At 32.3% G+C, this 21,276-nt stretch overlaps 2 protein-coding genes and 1 pseudogene across 3 annotated transcripts; all 3 read right to left on the bottom strand.

Moving 5' to 3' along the window:
- Positions 1 to 3,180: 3,180 nt before the first annotated feature.
- Positions 3,181 to 7,775, bottom strand: LOC110648479 (uncharacterized). The gene is made up of 4 exons (XM_021802732.2): positions 7,651 to 7,775; positions 7,388 to 7,538; positions 5,160 to 5,227; positions 3,181 to 5,058 (listed from the first exon to the last, which is right to left on the bottom strand). Exons 2-4 carry the CDS (start codon positions 7,485 to 7,487, stop codon positions 4,117 to 4,119), a joined length of 1,110 nt encoding a protein of 369 aa, XP_021658424.2. The 5' UTR covers positions 7,488 to 7,538; positions 7,651 to 7,775; the 3' UTR covers positions 3,181 to 4,116.
- A 137-nt stretch (positions 7,776 to 7,912) lies between these two features.
- Positions 7,913 to 9,613, bottom strand: LOC131174424 (protein WHAT'S THIS FACTOR 1 homolog, chloroplastic-like; annotated as a pseudogene).
- A 5,664-nt stretch (positions 9,614 to 15,277) lies between these two features.
- On the bottom strand, positions 15,278 to 20,521 carry LOC110654499 (uncharacterized). 2 transcript variants are annotated; one of them, XM_021810510.2, is made up of 3 exons: positions 20,372 to 20,521; positions 18,447 to 18,652; positions 15,278 to 15,645 (listed from the first exon to the last, which is right to left on the bottom strand). In XM_021810510.2, the coding sequence occupies exons 2-3, from the start codon at positions 18,612 to 18,614 to the stop codon at positions 15,448 to 15,450; spliced, it is 366 nt and encodes a 121-aa protein (XP_021666202.2). In that variant the 5' UTR covers positions 18,615 to 18,652; positions 20,372 to 20,521; the 3' UTR covers positions 15,278 to 15,447. The 2 variants fall into 2 exon arrangements, with proteins under 2 accessions (XP_021666202.2, XP_057993636.1); XM_058137653.1 differs by lacking the exon at positions 20,372 to 20,521 and having other exon boundaries at positions 18,447 to 18,676.
- Positions 20,522 to 21,276: the final 755 nt, after the last annotated feature.

Raw genomic sequence — 21,276 nt, 5'->3', positions numbered from 1 at the left:
AATTAGGACTAGAAATTAAACTCGCAAAAGCACCAAAAAAGAAAAGCAAAATAAGTGAATGATTTTAATTGTGAGTTGTCAAACGATATTATAAGTTTCTCATAGCTAGCGCCATTGATGTTGCCGTGAGTCTTTGATGACCAGTCTAATGCCAAATCAGCCTGAAAACAAGAAAGACAGTGAAGTCAGTGGCCTATTGGCCAGCCACTCCGACGCCCAAGTTAGAGATGCTAGTAGAAAGTTATAGAGTAAATAATAGAGAGTTCTATAACCAATTTGCTAATAAGCATACTCGATTAATGTTTGTTTCGCATATTTATAGACTAAAAGTCAAATAGCCATTGTAGCTATTTGTAAGATCTCGGATATTAGGCTAATATCCTGAGATTTCTTCCAAATATCTAACCTTATCATTGACTGGTATTGTTGATGCTGGGTAAGGTTGATACTCGATTTGTTGAGTGAGCATCTACACTTGTTTTGTTATCTTGTTTGTGTTCGTTCAGCCTCACCAGCCAGAGCATTCTTTTGCTTAGTCTGGGTTACCCAAGCCTTCTTTTGCTAGGTGCAGTTAACCTAAAGCATGTGATTGTTAGCCTGGCTCTTGGTGATGACTCTTCTTTTTTGCTCTGACTTTTTGACCGAGCACTGACATTTTTTACTACCACATTGGATTGAACACTAACCTTTTAACTTAGTTTTGGACGGAAAGTTTCACTTTTATTTTCTTCAAAAAATTAATGAGCTTTGTGATTATATGCCTGATTTGGGTGATATGCACTATTTTGATTAAAACATAAGTTATTGATTTGAATACAAAAATGTTGAGCGCATAAGGAATTGGATATATAACAGGATAAGTAATGCTACTTGATAGGTGCAGCAAATGATGAGGTAAACAAGTGTTCTAATGAGAGAAATTAAGACTTTTACTCATATTGTTGAAGAAGAATTTGGAATTTTTGCCGGTTGAAGTAAGAAATGAGATCATGGACAAAAGCATGATTTCTGCTGTGTGCTTGGTTTGATTTATGCCTACACCATAACCTGCACAGTTGCCTCCCATGCTTTCGTATTAATTTCAATGTCATTATAAATTTGTTTTTTTTTATTAATCATAAAGAATTAAAGATTAAAGAAGGAAGGAGACCAACTAAACTAATTTTTTTTTTAGTAGTTGATTAAGTTGAAGTCTATAAAAGTTTGCAGCTGTCAAAGCAACAACAGAAAGATTAGAGTAAGATTCATGATTACTGATCTTGCAAGTAGGCCCATTCCCATTTCTACTGTTGATTCAATAGTATTTGCAGTTCCTGAGATTGCAATTACTGAAATCCAAAATGGTATATTAATTTCTATTTAAGTGGAAAATTCAAATTGGAAACTCTATTGTTTATGAATCAAACAGCATGTTTATTTGAAGACAATAGTTGCAGAATATTTATTTAAAATTTCATAGCTCAATTAAAATTGCATGGAAATGCTTCCATCTACATACTAACAATATCAACAGAACAACATGAAACTAACATTAAAAGGATAAATAATAATTGAAGTTCCTCCATTACCTGAAGTATTTGTTTGAACTTTTAAGTCTGTTTCTTCATGTAATCTAGGAAAGTTAAAACGTGACAAGAAAGCAAAACATAAAGGAGTACTACAACTAAAGCCCACGAAACTTTGATGATTAAATGATAGCATGCCCCAAAATTAAGATTTTGTTTATCATTTGATCTTTTGACTACAATAATTGAAAGGTACATCTTTTTTCAAATTTTTATAGTTGCTTAATAATTTAGGATTTACAAAAAACTCAGATATTCTTCTTTCATGGAAGAAATATGGGCTAAATGACCACAAAGTTGACTTTATAAAACATACGTTAGCACTTTTATTTGGATGACCCTGCACTGGATTGTGTCAAGAGAATAAAGCAATAAGTGCCAAGTTATCACCTTCCTTTAAATGTTTGCCCAACATCTGCAGGACCGCAGCAACACATGAGCTCATTTCTAATTTTTTTAATTAACAAACCTCAGAGATTCAATTATTTTAGATTGAAAATATAGTTAAAAACATTGTAGTCATTTTTACTATAATTTTATAATAAATTGGATAGAAATTGGACATATGGACCAATCTATTGTTAGAATAAAAAGCAAAGGAATAAAATGTTAGATTTTAAAAATATAATGACTAAATTGTTAGTTTTGCCTTATGTCAAGGATTATATTGTAATTTGCCCAATAAAAAAAAGAAAAATCATTTGGATATAATTGTGGTGAGGTTGAATTTAGAAGTTAGAATAAAAATCAATTTGCTCAATTTAAAATTAAATTAATTAAAATTAAATTTAAATTTAATTGAAACCATTGGATGAATTTGATTTCGGTTAAAATCAAAATTTTCATTTGAGAAATTTTTTGTTTTGTTTTTTTAATCCTATAATACCATTATCCCTATCGCTTTCGTTTCCGTTTCCGTTTCTTTCTCCTCCCTTGCTCTCTCTTATTGTTGCCTCTCTCTCTCTCTCTCTCTCTCTCTCTCTCTCTCTTTTCTCTCTCTGTTGTTGTCTCTCTCCTCCTCATTTCTCTCTCTCTCTCCATTCCCAAACCCCAACAGTTCGACTGTTGAAACTTAGAGCCGGCATAACAACTTCTAGAATGTATTCTTTTACAAGAGAATCACAACACGATATATTTTATCACAACATTTTCTTAATCAGGTACTTGTCTCATTCAATGTATGGCTATAAGAATACCTGTGAAGGAAAATATCCGTATTCCATGTCCAGTTGGTCCATCTGGAAGTCGAGCAATGAAGCAATTTTCAATGATGAGCCCTCCCAACCCAGTGCCACCTGTTAAAAGGATGAATCTAGCCTTTTGGTGAGTCAGGAATTAGCCCTGTTCTGACCAAGAATTCCCAATGATCAGGACGCAGAACGCAAGGATCAACGATCATGGTTTCCCCACCTCAAGGTTGGTTAAAGTTCAATTCAGATGTGGCCAAAAGAACACTCTGGGAAGTCAACAACAGTCAGATTTTAGCTGGGAAGATTATCACAGGCTTATCAGAATCCATTGACTACCAATCAGTGAATACATATTAGGGAAAGAATTTTTTTTTTTTTTTTTTCAAGATATGGAAAGAATTAAAGAACTAAAAAATTGTAACGGCTATGAAATTGACTAATTTTGTATTCAAAATATAATGGAAGATCTGTATACAGTAATGACTGGCACTTCTGACTCGCTCTGCTCTGTCTATCGGTAATATTACAAAAAAACAGAAGTAAAAACAAAAAATAACCAGGGAATATGTCCATTGGCCCAAGCAAGATTGCTAGATTAATTTATGAATGCCATTATACAATCCCAATTCCCCTTTTATAGAATTCCCTTCCCATTTTTCAGCTGATGCCTGCTCTACAACCTATGCATTCCTTCCCTGGCCTGATCATGTGCCTCTTCCAGCTCAGGTTCTCTTTTAGGAGGCTCTCGAATTTCACACTCCGCTGGTTCCCCTTTTCCCCTGAACCTGCTGTTTGCGTTGACCCTTAGCACCCCTGGACCTTTCCGAGTCTTCGGCTGGTCCATACTTGGAGCTGTATTCATAACAGGATTTGAGGAAATTTTTGGGTGAAATGGCAGAAGTTTGGTGATGGGAAAGTGAAGGAAAGACCAACAGAAGAGAGACAGAGAAACAGAAGATAAGGCAGAAGATGAAGATCAAGAAGGAAAGGGAAGATAGAGAGAAGAAGATAGAATTAGAGAGGATCGAGAGAGGAAAGGGAGAGAACTTAAAATCCCTAGGATGTGTAACAGCTCTGATGCCAAATGATACAACCAAAGTTGTATTGCACGATCTTTCTTGAGAAAGTGACAGAAAAGACAATTAAGAGAGCTTGAATAACGAAGAAATACGAGAGAGAATTTGAACAGAGTAATTCATTGCATTATCAAGCTTGAGTGATGCATCAGTCATTGCTCTATTTCTTCCACATATCCAGTAATTTCTAAGCATGAACCACTGGAAGTCATATCGCATATGCACAAGCATAGCATTTTGAAGCATGAACCAACTAATTACCTACCAGGTTGTATCCTGAATTTGTTAGTCATCACTGTCACTGATCTCAAACACTGAAATTCTAGAAACAAATGGCACACTGGAAGCACCTCTGAATCTATGGAAATAAATAACTGGTCTTTGCTTGTTCCCAGAGACTCTCAGCTTTTTTGCAGCAATCAGAATACGTCTCCCAACGGCAGCAGTTATTTCAAGCTTATTCCTTGAGCTTCCAGGGCCAGGATCAGTGGGCAATAGAGAAGGCGGCGTCCTTGGAGGTGTTTTAGTGGCAAACCGTGGAGCAGAATAAGCTTGAATATTTGAGTTATCATTCCTTCTGCCCTTCAGCTGTTTCTCTAGTCCACTCTCAGCGGCAAAGGAAGCAACTTCAGAGTTTTGAGGATCATAACATCTACTCGCAAAATTCAACCCTGAAGAGTTTCCTTGGATGTCAAGGATATCTCTTTCAGATAGTACTTCTGGTGACCTTTCGATGGGGGTGTGGACCAGAGGGCTGGAAGAACGAATGACAGGCTTAACCTTATTTCTTGACATTTGAACACTTTCATTATCAGTAGAATCTGGGGTTTCTTTAATTATAATAGGGCATTCCTTCTCAATGTCATCCAGTCTGTGATCTAGGTGAATCATGCTTTTCTTTTTCTTCCCCTTTTTATTGAAATGGGGGGCAGTTTTCCAAAGTTCTTCTGCAAGAGGTTTAATGCTGAGGAGTCCTTTGATCCTCTTTTTACTACCGTTGTTTATATTGTTCTTATCAGTGTTAGTAACACAATAATCATTGATGTTGCTACCATCAGAATCATGATTGTCATTTTTTGCAGCTAGACAGTGGGATAGGCCAGGCTTATCCATATCATTTGAACGTTGTACTTCCACATGAAGAAACCATGTTCCTTTGAGACCCTGAAAAGCATACTTTACAGGCAGAGACCCTGTGAGGTGGTAGAAGCAACTTTTTCGCTTCACCTGTAAAGAAAAGGTAGCGTGAACAGAAACTCTGTAAAGGAAGCCCACGATAGAATCAGAACAAAAAGGGAGAAAAAAAAAAGGATCAATTCAAAAAATACCATTAACCCATGCGCTTCAATTTCTCCTAGTTGTGGGAAAATACTTAAGTGCTTTCTCTCAACCTCTCCTACATAACAATTAGGACATGAAAATCTAGGAAGTAGAGTAAAGGAAAGAGAGAAAAGGGTGGCATCAAATCTAGATAGCATCTTCAATTAATGATCAACTAAAAGTACATCAACCAGCTTGAAGATGGTAGCAAGAAAGAATGCAGAAGATGAGGTTTGAGAATCCTTTACATCCAATCAGATGAAAGCAAAAGAAAGAAGAATACAGAAATAATGAAGCAAATAATTGCCAAAAAATATAAGCAAACTCAGCAAAATACATCAGCAGGATCTCCACCTGCACTCCTCAAAGCAGTCATACGATTTAGAACTACATTCCTAAATCATTATGTAAGTTTATAATGGATGTCTAATCATTGAGGTTCTCTGGAGCCAAAGTTGACACAAGATTTGTAAGTTGACTTAACCCTCTCATTAAGTGGTTCAGTCCCACTCTACTATACCTTTTACCTCTCCAAATGTACACATGTGAACTGACTTAACCCCTAGTCCCAAGCTAGTTGGGTCATCTACAGTAGGATTTTTTTCCCATCTTGTTCAATCTGAAGATGACATTTCCTTTTTCTACATCAAGTCAGTATCTCCATAACATGTATGTAGGTTAACCAAATTACTTAAACATCAGCCTTGGCACAAAGACATAGAAAACGTTCAATTGGCAATCTAACACTTCTTAATTCCTTAGCATCCAGAGATATAACTGAAGCCAAGATGTCAGTTTGATTGCAAATTCATGGGTAAATAGACACTAGACTTCTAAAAAAATTAATGAGGCAAGTTAATGACAAGCATAGGGTGAAAATTTCCTGTTACAACAAATTTCACTATCGATTAATAAACCTAGAATTTTGGCCTAATTGTCGACTTGGAAAGTATCATAAACTTCCCTTTTCTGTGCACGCATGGTCTCCTTCACATGTATTCACACCGATGTGGGGACTTCTCCTTGATTCAAATATTACGTTATTTTTGTTGATGAATTTTCTCGTTAAGTGCAGCTGTATCCTGTGAGAATAAAACATGAAACACTTACCAAATTCAAAAATTTATTTCAATGGCTGAAAACTTCTTCATTCCCAAGTTCAAAACAAGTTTGCTGGGAGAAATTCATTTAACAAAAGAAGTCTCCTATGAAATTCCTATTATGAAATAGGATGCAGAAACAAGTTTTAAAATGAAAAATAAAATTCATTTATATAATCTCATAAATTATAACATTATCCTAGCTTATACAGCTTTAGCAACTTTTTGTTTTAAAAACCAAAAGACGGCTTTTAGGATTCAACTGCCGACTTTTGTTTTTTGTTTACCAAATGCTTTTGGTCCAGTAGTTAAGGTTTCAACTGCCACCAGCTAGCTCCAAACTGAACAAATGAGAAACTTAGTCAAAGATTAGAGCTAATGAGAAAACAAGTGAATGGTAATCAGTAATCTTCCTTCTAAAGATAGAAAGTTGCATTAGTTGACTTAGTTTTTTACTACAATATCTCCTCTTACATACCTTGTGATTATTTCGGAGATCTTTATAAGGAAGTAAGTAAATTGGTAATCTTAATTTTAGGAGACAATTGCCTCAGCAGACTTCGTTCTATTGTTGTCATTTCTCTTATAACATAGTTTTGTAATTATTTGCAACCCCAATGATTTTGCTCCAATACAAAATCAATTTAATAGTTCAGAATTTAAGATTAAATAACATTTCAAGAAAAATAGAACAAAGCACAACTGCACACTTAAATCTCACAGAGGTGCGCCTTGCACCTTGCCTAAAAGCACACACCCTAATAATAAGAGACCCACCTCAGGAAGGTCATTTGCCTTTAGGTATTTGAGGCACTCTTTAATAACTATACAAATCAAAAAACAAAAGGAAAGGGATTTAAAAAAAAAAAAAGACGAAGAAGAAGATTTTTGGGATATTGCAAGTGATGGTATGAATAAGTTGAATAGCATACAAATTAATCCAAAAGGAAAAAGGCATAATAAACAGGTAATCAACATTAATAGAGTAAAAGCACAAAAACTTGAAAGAACCTATAGCGCTATGTATCAAGATAAGAAGCAATTAGCCTGATATATGGATAAAAGTAGGCATGGCATAGTAGTAAACAGGTGTCGCAAATAGATAGAAGAGCAACAGGCTAAGAAGAGGCACTTACTCTTGAAATCAGCAGCAGTGATATCTGGAGAGACGGCCATGGCAATGTGAGTGCCAATGTTTGTGTCCGTAAAGATTACCACTTCCTCACCAGATGCCATTTAGAAGTGCACTATGGATCATTTCCAACAACTACATCTAGCCTTCTACACCTGCACAAGCAGCAAATCTAAATCCTCTAGGTACTAATCATGTACATTACGCAAAACCAGAATTGATTTCAGTTTTGGAGCAGTTTGCAGTGGTTGAGCACATTTGCCTTACCTCTTAATTTAAGCACCCATTCGGTTTAGCCATTGATAGCAGAGGTTTAATCGTAGGCTGCAGCTGATAGCCCAATTCCACAGCGAGCAGAAGAATAGGTTTAGTAAATTTTATATCATAAAATATATAAAAAGAGACTTCGAGCTAGATGGTTTTGCATTTTCATTTTCGTGCTGACCAAAATACCCTCAACTTTATAATTTATTCCATATAATAACGTTGATAAGCAAGCGTATAGAGTGGTTACTTTTTAAGGGCCTTATACTACAGATTAATTAAAAATGAAAAAAAAAAAAATATATATATATATATATATACACACACACACAGAAATATTTTGTTATTTCAATGCATTAATAATAATCTATAATATAATAAAAGATGCTTGATGTTTAATGGATTTGTTGTAAATTTTGTGATGCCAATTTTGCCTTGGCTTTATGGCTACGGACAACCAAATCCTTTCTTCCTTTTCCTTTCGCTACAATATATGCCATGTTAACATCGTTTCAATGGCAACAAATACCTAAAACTATCATGTAGATCAGCCAAGAACTATAATGATCAATTCAAATATCCCATGATATTTAGATCTTGTTGGATAAGAAATAATAACAGATTTTTTTTTAATGGATAAATCATAATATGAAATGAAAAAAGTCAAAGAAGTTGTCGAATTACACAAATTGATCTCCCTACGAACACTAAGTGCTGCAAATTTATCTCTGAACAAAAATAATGTACATTTATCACTTAAATGCGAAACATCACAGGCTTCCATGAGGAACACAGTAGTCTCAGCACCTTTGTTGGCGATGTAAAGTATACCATGATGCTTTATCAAACAAAGCAGCAACCTAGATGGCAACAAATAATCAGACTTGAATGCATCCAAGTGTGTAGAAGTCAACCTCTTTTCCATAGTTAAGCTAAGAAGTTCATGAAGCACCGGCACCACACGCTTTCGTGCCTTAGGATCAGCCGCTTTGAATCTCCTAGCATTCAAGTATGGAGAAGGGAATTCCATTCTCTGCCACCTCCCAAGTTCGTCTAGATAACTTACATTTGCCCTAAAACCAGAAGAAAAGCACCATTTAAAGGAAAATGGGGCCCAGGAAATTACCATCGTTTGATATTCTAGCCTTATTCTTGAGAGGATTGGAGAGAGGAACTCCGTCGTGTGTTAATCTTTCCTTGCAGGCAGTGATAGATGATTAAGAATCCAAATTCTCTAAATGAAGATAAGCTTTCCCATCGACATCTTTTACTGACAAAAAAAATCTGGGTAATTTGGAATCAACGACTTCTTAAAATCTTGGGGCAATCCTAATGCATTCTCAATGAATTCAATCTTTTCTAGTGGCTCCCTACAATCAACTGACATCATTAATAACTTCCTCACTGGCAAACTTCCCATCCTTCTTAGCGAGTGTAGCAAAAGGAGGCGTTGTTCTACTGCCAGCATCAACATGGAATACTGAAGGATACTTCTCAATGACAGCTTCTCAAAGTCTCAGAGGAGGAGACATTGGCACTTTTTGACTGAATTAGGGATTTAACGTGTAAGATAAGCAATCGCTTCTTCTGTAAGCCCATGACTCGATCAAGTTCATGGACTCTGTGGCATATCTTTTTTATGGGTCCTCTTCCTTCGCTTGATTTTTGCTTCAGTGGAACCCATCCAACATAGTGCTTGATTTTTTAAATGGGAATGGGAACGCATAGACATCTTTTTTTTAGTGTAAAATAACAGATTTTAAAAGATAGATGCAAGTAAGAAAAATGTAAATGTTCTATGCATGTTGGAGGAGAAATAAAACTGATTCGTTGAAAGAAAATATCAAACAGTTAGAGTGCAATATGGTGGTGCTTTCAAACAGAAAAACAATTGCACAAGTTAAAACAAATATTAAGAATTCCAATAGCAAGCAGGGAAATGATTTCAGTAAATAGCAGTAGAAATTGAAAAGCTGGATGAATAATAATAATAATAATAATAATAATTAAAAATACGATCAGAAGGAGGCAGCGGTAGCGAAGAGTGGGTCAGGTTGGATGACTCAGAGTCAGACCGCCATAAGATGCACACGCTAGTTCCTTGCCGGTTGATACAAATTTAATAGCAAAGTAGGACCAGAATCTGTCTAACTCCAATTATGTCAGCGCCCTTAACAAGGAGTTTTTAAGATAAGTGTGAGTTTTTAGGACTTTTTTTTCTAAACAAATGAACCTAAAAAATAGCGAGGCTATCCATAACAGTGTCCAACAACAAAAGATTGGTTTTTTTTTTAATTTAAAAATTATAAAATAAAATAAATTAGTAAAAGAAAAAAAAGCAAGGCACTACCATAGGTCTGCAAGCTGCAATTGTCAAACCAATTTCTATCTATCTTAGTTTTCTGTTTAACACCTAGTATATGTTTAGTATAAGGACACCTAACTGATATGTGTCCTACATTGTAAGAGGATTCCATGGAGCACACAAATGCAATTGGAGGATTTTTTGGTCCACCACAAATAAAATGTGATCCTTATGCAAACACATACAATCAAGGATTGAGGAATCATCCTAAACTCATCTATGGCAACCAATCCTTGAATCATCCTAAACTTACCTATGGCAACCAATCACAAAAGAAAACCTTTCCTAATCGACCCCTTGGTTTCAACCAAGTGCAACCTTAGTTTCAAAGGTAGCTACAACCAATAGCTCAAGATCAAGTTATGTCTTTAGAGGATATTATCAAATCTCTTGCTACTAATGCTATGAATTTTCAGAAAGAGACAAGAGCAAGTATCAAGAATTTAGAGAATCAAATGAGCTAGCTAGTCAAATCAGTTAGCAAGTTGGAAGCACAAGGGTCTAGTAAGCTTTCTTCTCGACCAATTAAGAACCCAAAAGAAAGCGTATTTGTAATTGTATTGAAAAGTAGCAAAGAAGTGAAGCACCAACTAAGGACACTTCACCTGAACAAAAGGTCGACTATAGAATTGAAAAGGAACAAGTGGTTGACAAAAACAAGGAATAAAAGCAAGAGTTTGAAGTTCATTCGAAGGTAAGTACTTTTAGTATTATCTTCCCATTAACGCTACCGCGATGCTAGGATATTAACACCACAAAGGTGGAGGAAAGGAGTCGCTATCTGTGTAATAACTGAGACAAATTAATAAGAGGGGATGTAAGTGGCAACTTACCCCTTGTAGAGGTCTACTACCCTTCTTCTATTATCAGTCCAATGGCCTAGGTTCGAGATAGTGGATACAAGAAATAGAAAGTGTTAGATACCTTCTTTGCTTAGACTTATCTTAGAAGAAGTGTCAGCCTCTACTGATGATTCCTAAAATCTGTCTTATTATTTCTTTTATTAAATTCCCTAATCATATGTTTATGCAAGTCTAACGCTACACACATTTGAATTCAACCATTTAAAATAACAAATAAGTACATGTGCATCAAAAGTCCTATTATGTGATGCTTCTAAGTTAAAAGAATTACCTATTACCAAATTTTTTCTTATCTTTTTTTTTTTTTTACTTTTTTAAATGTCTTTTTAATAAAGCCCAAAATATTTAAGCTCACATTCATTTTATAACTGAAATTAAAAGTTTAATGAGCTTCATTTTTTAATCTAGCTCAATTAAATATTTTCTAGTTCCATTTAAAATCTTGAAAAATATTAGATTAAATCCAATTAAATAATACAAGCTTTGACCCTTAAAAAACCTTTTATTTTCAAAACAAAGAAATTAATTTACTAAAATACAAATTTATTTTATTTTATTAGTATTCTTGTCATTCCACAACCTCCTCAGTGTTTTATGATTTCTCACCATCTAATTGTATTTTCACCATATGAATCCCCACCGCCTCTACAAAGCATATATTCCAAGGGTCAAAAAAATAGGTATCTACAAGATTTAATCCAGGACGATCAGAACTTTGCAGCATTAACTGTTCTCGATCCTTATTCTTCTGCTGACCTTCAAATCCAGCCACACTTGATCTACTAGAAGTAACTTCTTCTATCAAATCTTGAAACCGCGATCTTAAAGAAAATCAAGCTACAAGAAGCGATCTCTTAGCTCTGATAATATGAACAAAAATGGATTTGATCAAGAAACTGTAAATCTTACAAAGGAAGAAAAATGGAGAATGAACATAATTTCCATTCATTTGAAATAAAGAGTAATTGTCTCCTTTATATACACATCTACAAATGAATTACAAAGTCAATAATAATCTAGAAGCATCTGTCAGCTATTCAGATTAGTTTTCCTGCCTTTTGGTACTAACTCCGAAGATTTCCTCTGTTCGTGTTACTATACCTTCGATGCTCTAGGTTGGAGCTCTATTTAGAGAGTTTGTGTTAACAAAACGCACCGCATTACTAAATTCCCACAGTCCTACATTTCACTTAAAACCACAACACACCGTTTTGATTAATTGTCTGTCATCCTTCATGCTTGTCCTCTTATTGCTCTTGTTGGAAACAACCAACAACTAATAACTTAAAGTTAGTTGTTAAGTTCAATCTCCTAGTTTATCAAACATATAACGGCGATGCCACATTGAAGGAAGTGGGTCATAGAAATTTTTTTCTTATATATTGTATATTTTTGGTTTATTTTTTACCCTACAAAATGGTTTCTCCATGAAATTAATATAGATGATAAAAAATTGAAAAGAAAAAGGTTCGAGAAACTAAAAAAAAATATATGTATTATTTTAATTTTATTGATTTCAATTGAAAATTGGTTTGTAACTTGTAAATTGAGTAAATTATTACATTTTCTTTATGTTTCATTTTATGGATATTATTTTATTTCCTTGACTTAATTAACATAAATTTGAATAAATTAATCATGCAAAAATAATTTAAATCCATTTAGTTTCATGTCAATCTAATATATATCAAAATTTCTAATTTGTTTCAACGCATTGTTTGATATCATTTTAATACAATTGCATCTATTTATTTTTTATAAGAATTAATTTTATTATGAAATATATTTTGCTTTTTAGGTAATAGATAAATTTCTTATAAGAAACCTTAGAGCAACAACATATTGTCCAAAGGAACTAATGTGCAACAAAATGAGTAAAAATCTTCAAAGCAATCTTGTATTTATCATCTAGTTTATTTGCTTGTAAAATTAGTATTGGCTTTGCCAGTTGCAATTGCAAGAGTGAAAATGTCATTTTTCAATGAAGATTGTGAAAATTTAGTTGCATAACTAAATTGGTGTCAATTTATGAATGATTATCTAATTACTTACAATGGAAAGAATGTATTGATCATGTTGGTAATGAAACGATTATTCAACCTTCCAAAATATGAAAACTCGTCAAGAACAATTACAATTTTTTAATGTTATGTAGTATTTATGTTTAAATGAAGCTGATCCCAATAAAAAAAAAAAAAAGTTTAGGGCACCACTACGGACAACATACATACTAATTTAAAAATATAACCAAACACCTTCTAAATATACAAAGAATATAAGACTTTTGAAAGTTTTAAATATTTTAAAATCTTTATTTTTTTTTAATAGATTGGAGATATTTAATATCTTACCTTCAATTATCTTATATTATTTTAAAAAATTTCCATACACTTTATTAATAACTTATTGACGGTCGGGTCAATTTGAAATATTAACTAAACGTAAGGGTTTAATTGATAATTATGTAAATTTAGGATTTAATTACAAAAATTGACAAATTTCATTTTTTTGAGTAATTAATCCTAATTTGGGGTTTATAATGTGGCTTCTATAGTGATGATATGACAGCTGACGTGGAAATACCGTTAAATATACTAATAGTTTTTTTAAGGTCTAGTCAATTTGAGACATTAATTAAATATTAAAGTTTAATTAGCAATTATGTAAACTTCAGGATTTAATTACAAAAATTGCTAAACTTTAGAATTTTTTTGACAAGTAACTCTTTAAAATAATGAAAAAAAAAATTATAGATTCAAAAGAGTTTCAAAGGCCTTTAATTCCATCAAAATTTGACTTTTGGAAGGTTAGGTTTGGATTTTTAGGACCATGTTTAGTGGTAATGATCCCTTGATGAGATGTAGGGATAATAGAACTGCTTATGAATCACTTCTTATTTGTAACTCATAATTTCGAATTATGATATATCTTACATTTTAAATTGAAGTGTACCGAACCATTTTAAAACGATTTTAATTCAACTCATTTAATTCAAGTAGTCCATTCGCACATAATTCCAAATGTTTGTGCTTGTGCTCATTTTATCTAAAATTTTTAATTTTACAATTAAATCTTAATGTTATCTATTACTTAAATTAAAATTTACTAAATTATAATTTAATCCTTTAATTTAGTAAAATTTTTCAACTTAATCATTCAATTTAAATTTTATATTTAAATAGTATAATAAAAATATTATTATTCTCAAAATTAATTTATCTTCTTATCAATTATTTTTTAGAATTGTTTTGGAGTTTTTTGAAGTTCTGCGATATATATTTTTTAGATTTTCAGGTTGCTAGTTGATCCATGAGATCTCTACTTGGGTTTTTGATTTTTGTGTTTCTAGTAGCTATGGGTTTGTCTAAGAACAGGCCGGCATACAAAGGTGATTCCCGACTCTATCGCAATCTGTGACGACTAAATCAGGGCGAGGAAGGTCGCGGCTTCCCCCTTTCCTATCCTAGAAAATATGTAAAATTAATTATTTTTATTATAATTAATGATCAATTAGACAAAAGACTAAATTATAAATTTTATCAATATTAAAAATTAAATTGCTTAATTTTACAAATACAAGGGTTAAGTTGTAGATTAAATTATAATTTACCTATTAGAATTTGAGAAAAAAATTTTAGTGTTGATTAATTTATTTAGTTTACCTATTCAAAATTAAAAGGTTTAAATAAAATAAGCAACAAACTTTTTTTTATCAATTAGCCAATTTGAATTAAGATAATTTAATAATTTAGTGATTTAAATTAAAAGAAAATAAAAGATAAATTAAACTAAATTCAATAATCAAATTAGATCATCAAAATGCTAATTTCATTTCGACACAATTCGAATTATGAGTGATGTTTCAATTTCAGCAGCATTCTTATGAGCGAATGTCGGGAAAACTAATGATTTATTCCCAGAAAGTGATGCCAAAGCTATTTGCTCTATTCTTTTTGCTCCTGGAGGATCATTGCAAGGGTTATATTTAGTAAATTAAGGCTACAAGTTCCCCATAATCAACAGCTCAGTACAGGGGGCTATTTTTTTTTATTTTTTTATTTTTTTATTTTTTAAATGGAAGCTCAGCCCAGCTTCCTTTAACCATGGTCACCATGTGGAAATGGAAGAACCAAGTTCATGCCAATATCAAATTGATACTCTTACCCTCAGTTGCCATTAGCTGCTCACAATTATTTTTATGCATATCCAGCATAATCTAATTGCTACTGTTACTAGAATTCCAAGGCAGATTTCTGAGCTTAGCTCCATTTCTAATTCATTTCATCTACAGAATCTCATGTCCAGTCACCTTCAAATCTTCTCCAACAGCTAGATAAATCAACTCTATAGTTTTAATAGCCTGCACAAAGCAGATAAGCAAACGACCGACCAAATCAAAAGCTACTCAAACATCAAGTACCTACATTGGATTTGTAAGGAATAACAAATAAGCATGAAGATGGTTGACATCTAACTTGTTCCGCATAAATTACTGGGTGATTGTAAGAGACATACAATAGAATGATACAATAATTTGTAAAAGCTCCTCAAGGCAGTACAAACTGTGCAATTTCAAGGGTACCTCGGTGGTGAAGGACTATTCACGACTTTTGCATGTTTGACAGCAGGCTTCGTGAACCAAGTTGTGTAAAGAAATTGCTTGTGAGGCCCTATATGATTGCAGATTAACCTAAGTTTCTGCCTCTCTCTCATCCATCTCAACACTATTTTCATATGCCTTTTTCCTGTCAATCCTCTAAGGCCAACTTCCTGAAAATTTGTTAACCATACATCAATAAAAAAAAATTAAAAAAAAAATCAAATGCAAAATAATGGTCAAAACTGAAAAAAATAGAGACAACTTCCAAATTGAAAAAGAAAAATACCAATATAAATCTTAGTTAAAATTAGCTTCTAACTATGTTTATTTTTATTGAATTCATGTTAAGGAATTATCATTACTCCGGTAAAAGAGAAAAATATTACTAATCATACTTACATATAGTCATTTCTTCCCTATTTGGCACATTAATTTACAATTACAAACAGTGTGAAGTAGTCTGATTTTCCCATTTTGAAGATTACCATTGTGGAATAGGCATTGTCTACAAGATTATTATGTAAATCTCTATCAAGTAGAGGCTGCTTAAAGCAATTTGATGGTCTTAACCTAGGATGATACATGTGAATGAGTACTGAGTAGAGAAAGAGTAGCATTTGGGATTTTCATAATGATGAGTGGAAAAACTACAACTCAATAGGCTTCTACATAGTTCATAGAGAACAGGGAATCTAAAAAAATGCAGCAGCAGACCTAGGAAGATAACTACATGGACACAATAGCATACAACACAAAAATAAGCATGCATACATACAAGCCTCATAAATGCATAACAGATTTATCCCACAAAGACAGCATAGCACCATTGTGTGAATTGAAATCCATTCAAGCATTAGCAAGCACAAGAAAGCTTAAATAAGAAATCTATCTATGCATCGCCTCTAATAGACGCAAAGAAAGCTTCTAAATTCCTAACATTAAAATAAGTCTCCCATTAAATTCAGCCAGTGAAAGTCTAACAAAAGGGTGATCCAATGCACAAAGAGTCCCACACTTGTGCGCTCAGAAAGGGTTGATGTTTGCAGTCTTACCTACTTTATATGGCATTTCTTCATTTTGAAATATCACATTGTTTATTTTCTCTCATAGCATATTTTTTGGATACCTACTCCATTAAACTACTAGCCCAATAACAAAACATACCAACTTTACAATCAAAGAATAGAATTTAGATTTAGAGTTTACTTAGCATTTATGTAGGAGCTAATGTTAAGAAAAACAACTCCTCAAATATATTAATTAGAAAGTCCTAAAAATGAAGTAAAATTAAATTTTACATGTTAGTCATAATAATTGCAAAAAAAAAAATTCAAACTGCTTTCTTCAAGAATCTCGTTTGCTTGACATTGCTATTGAAACACCTTCTTAAATATACTAATTGAGGGGTATTAAAATTAATTTAAAATTAAATATGACATATTTTAGTCATAACAATTATAAAACAAATAATTTTAAAATAATTAATTTTCAAACTAATTTTCAACACCACCTAAAAGGGTACTGCTTGAAAAAGCAATTTTCTAACCTTCCAACCTTGATGCCAAACCCTTGTTAGTCAAGATCACTCAATTTTATAAGTTATATCATAAAAGTTACTCAACTTTAATTTTTTTTATTTAAAACTCATTCAACTTCAATTTAAGTATCATTAAAGTCATTTGCGGTCACACAACTTAATAAATTATATATTTTGTAAATTTCTTAGGTGCTACAAGATGTTGTTAGTGTGCGTACATACATACAATTCGACTCAACTCAACTCAACTCAACTAAGTCTTTATCCCAAAAATTTGGAGTAGCTATATGGATTCTCTTTCTCCACTCTAAATGATTTTGGGTTAAATCCTCGGAAATGTGTAATGCTTCTAGGTCATGTTGTATTACTCTCCTCCAAGTCAGTTTAGGTATACCCTTTTTTTCTTTCTATCCTCTAACCTAATGTGCTCTACTTGTCTAACTGGAGCCTCCATATGTCTACGCTTCACATGACCAAACCACCTCAATCTCCCTTCTCTCAACTTATCCTCAATTGGCACCACTCCTACCTTTTCTCTAATACTCTTATTACGGACTTTATCTAGTCTAGTATGGTCACTCATCCACCTTAACATTCTCATCTCTACAACTCTTGTCTTAGACACATACGACTCCGTCAGTGCCCAAGACTCACTACCATATAACATGGCCGGTCGTACAGCTGTACGGTAAAATTTTCCTTTCAACTTATTAAAAATCTTGCGATCACATAAATTCCCATGGCAAGTCTCCACTTCAACCATCCGGCTTTAATCCTATGACTAACATCCTCCTCACATCCCCCATCTACTTGAAGGACTGAGCCGAGATATTTAAAGTGATTACTTTGGAACAGTACCACTCCATCCAAACTATCTCATTCCCTATCATCAGTTCGATCTTCACTGAACTTGCAATGCATGTATTCTGTCTTCGTTCTATTTAACTTAAAGCCCCTTGACTCTAGAGTCTAGCTTTCTATTGACTCCTTCTCGCGTCTCATCTAGCTTTTTATTTGTGTGGCATGGACTTTAGGGTTACTCAAATTGAAGTTAAGGAAGTTTTGAGTTTTAAGTTTTAAGAAAAAAATTGAAATTGAGTGCTAATACTGAAAAAATACCTAAAGTTGAGTGAATGTGAATGAAAATTAACCAAATTAACATGGAAAACTGTAATAACCAATCATAGTGACTTTAATGATACTAAATTAAAGTTCAATGAGTTTTAACCCAAAATAAAAAAAAAAAAAAATTAAATTTAAGTGACTTTATGGTATTGAGTGACCTCGAGTGATAATCACCACCCAAATGAAGCAAGTGTTTCTAAAAAAGCAACTTTTGTACCACAATCCAAATGAAGCCTTCATTTTCTAATATTAGAGAAGAGAAGCTACCAAAAAATTAGAACAAAGATTAAATTTAAACAGATGAGATACCTGAATCCTTTCCCAAGTTTCTGAAACGGTAAGAGGGCCATGCTCCTTCACAATGTCGAAGATTGCCCTTGTTATGGTCTGTGTCTGCTCAGGTGGTGTTTTGAGCTCTATAGGTTTCATTTTGGGCTTTGGTTTCGTTGAAAAGTATCTAACTGCAGATCCAAACATCTTCTACTTTCTCACTCAATATTGTCTTCGAGTTCTAGCTACAAAAAAAAAAACTATATTTTCTAGGCACAATGTAAAGCAATAAGGCAAACAGAAAAATTACACATAACATCTTCATGGAAAAATAAAATAAAATAAAAATAAAAAACTATTCAAATAAAATCAAATAAAATTGAGGAAGCACCTCATGAAATCAAAAGTAATCACATGACCACGGGTATTGTCAGATAGAAGAAGGAAAAGAGCCAATGTGAAAGAAATAAAAACCCCTAGAAATGAAACACATTGTTTCCTATTGGTTGTTCTTATACTTGTGATAATAGGCTTAATTGCACTTAGGTAGGTGGCGTTGGAGTTATCATGTAATTTAAGTCTTTCAATGACCAAGAGAGAATAACTCAAGAACAACACATTTTCAATTATTTTTCACCATATCTATTCACTATGGCCCTTTTGGAATTATACCTTAAGAGCCTTATACTATGGGCTTAATTAAAACAACAACAAGTAAGTCTTACTTCCAAACTATTGGGATTGATTATATAGATCTTTTTCAACATTCACCTGTATTTGAAACCACTTCTGCATCAATATTAAAAAATTGTAAATCTTCTGACACTACTTCCCTCAACATCATTTTAAGTCGAGCTTAATTAAAAATGGAAAAAAAAAATAACGCAAAAATATTTTGCAATTTCCTTGCATTAATAATAATAATTTATACCATATAATAAAGGATGCTTGGTGTTTCATATATATATTTTTTTAAAATTTTTGTGTAGTCAATTTTGCCCTTAGCTTTATGAATGTAGACAACAAAATGCTTTCTTCCATTTTATTTACCTACCAACTATGCTTACTAACATCATTTCAATGACAACAAATACCTAAAACTATCATGTACATCAGCCACAAACTACACTAATCAGTTCAAATCCCATGATATTTAGATTTTGCTGGACAAGAATTAATAACAGATTTTTTTATGGATAAATCATAATATGAAATGAAAAAAAGTCAAGAAGCCATCTAATTACACAAATTGATCTCCCTATGACCACTAAGTGCTACAAATTTATCTCTAAACAACAATAATGTACATTTATCAATTAAATGCGAAACATCATTGGCTTCCTTGAGGAACACAGTACTCCTAGCACATTGGTTGGCGATATAAAATATACGATGAAGCTTTATCAAACAAAGCAGTAACCTAGATGGCAACAAATACTCATAGTTAAATGCATCCAATTGTATAGAACATTTTTTCCATTGTTAAGCTAAGAAGTTCATAATGGATTTTTGGGGTAAAATAAGAGATGGCTTCTTCTGCAAATACATGACTGGATCAAGTTCATGCACTCTGTGGTATATCTTCTTTTTGGGTCCTCTTCCTTCGCTTGATTTTTGCTTCAGTGAAACCCATCCAACGTCGTGATTGATTTTTGAGATGGGAATGGGGATGCACAGACTTCTTTTTTGTATAAAAGAAACGATTTTTAAAGATAGATGTAAGCAAGAAAAAATGGATGTTTTATGCATGTTGGAAAAGAAACAAAACAGGTTCATTGAAAGAAAAGATCAAACAGTTAGAGTGCAATACGGTGATGCCTTCGCACAGACAGCAATAATTGCACTAGGTAAAACAAATAATAGCCAAGCAGGGGAATGATTTCTATACATAGCAGTAGAAATTGAAGAGCTACACAAAAAAACAAATATATATACATATATATATTTATATATATATATATTACCGATTATTAGAGGGAGGCAGCAGTAGCGAAGGGCAGTTTGGATGAGGACTGAGGACTCAGAGTCAGAACGCCATAAGATGCACACGCCAGTTCTTTCCCAATTGATACAAATTTCGTTGCAAAGGCGGACCAATATCGAAATGTCTTTCAATTTACCCTTAGACTCTGTACTTATTAAAAATAAAATAAAATAAAATAACGGTGTGATATTTTTTAAAAGGGCAATTGTGAAAAAATTGTCAAATATTTAAGTTAATTTATATTTATATTTATAATTTTAATTTTTGTGTGAAATAATTAAATCTTTAAAATTTATTATATTTATATTTAATGAATAAAATTAAATTTAAAAAATTAACGATAAACCATAATATAATATTTAAATTTTATTTAATTATCAAATAAAAATATTTAATATAATTGTAATTTAATGTAAATATTTGACATTTTAATTAATTAATTAAATTTTATATTTAAAAAGAAAATATATTTTATATTTATTTTTAATTAAAATTTTATATTAAAAAATATTTTTATTAATTAAAATTAACATAATTATCTTTTGAATTAAACTAAATAAATTTGTGCATCCAAATGTAAAAATAAATTCACACCCTTTTACAAAGTGTTTGCACTATAATTTAAAGTAATTTTGAAAAGAATATATAATTAAAAATAATGTATCCCATGTGAATTATAGCATCCATTAAATAAAATATTTATTTTACATATAATTTATTCTAATTAAAATATATATTTTATTTAATAAATGCTACAATTAATGATATATTGAATTTAAACATAATTTTTCACTATTTTTTACTAAATTTTAAAAATAAATTTTAATTTTAATTGAAGAGAAAATTAAAAAAAAAAACTCAATGCAATAATATGCATAATTTGAC

This window comes from Hevea brasiliensis, chromosome 16 (genome assembly GCF_030052815.1).
Source record: "Hevea brasiliensis isolate MT/VB/25A 57/8 chromosome 16, ASM3005281v1, whole genome shotgun sequence".
NCBI classification, from domain to species: Eukaryota; Viridiplantae; Streptophyta; class Magnoliopsida; order Malpighiales; family Euphorbiaceae; genus Hevea; species Hevea brasiliensis.
Note: the sequence above shows the minus strand (reverse complement) of the source record. Positions and strands in the feature narration are given on the sequence as shown.

What these genes read in the sequence shown, in the direction of transcription:
- LOC110648479 (XM_021802732.2), bottom strand. Translation starts at nt 7,487, where the DNA reads ATGGCATCTGGTGAGGAAGTGGTAATCTTTACGGACACAAACATTGGC. An exon ending in CACTGCTGCTGATTTCAAGA is followed by an intron (nt 5,228 to 7,387) that starts GTAAGTGCCTCT and finishes ATTGTTATGTAG; the next exon opens with GAGAGGTTGAGAGAAAGCAC. An exon ending in TTGAAGCGCATGGGTTAATG is followed by an intron (nt 5,059 to 5,159) that starts GTATTTTTTGAA and finishes TTTTCTTTACAG; the next exon opens with GTGAAGCGAAAAAGTTGCTT.
- LOC110654499 (XM_021810510.2), bottom strand. Translation starts at nt 18,614, where the DNA reads ATGTTTGGATCTGCAGTTAGATACTTTTCAACGAAACCAAAGCCCAAA. An exon ending in AAACTTGGGAAAGGATTCAG is followed by an intron (nt 15,646 to 18,446) that starts GTATCTCATCTG and finishes ACAAATTTTCAG; the next exon opens with GAAGTTGGCCTTAGAGGATT.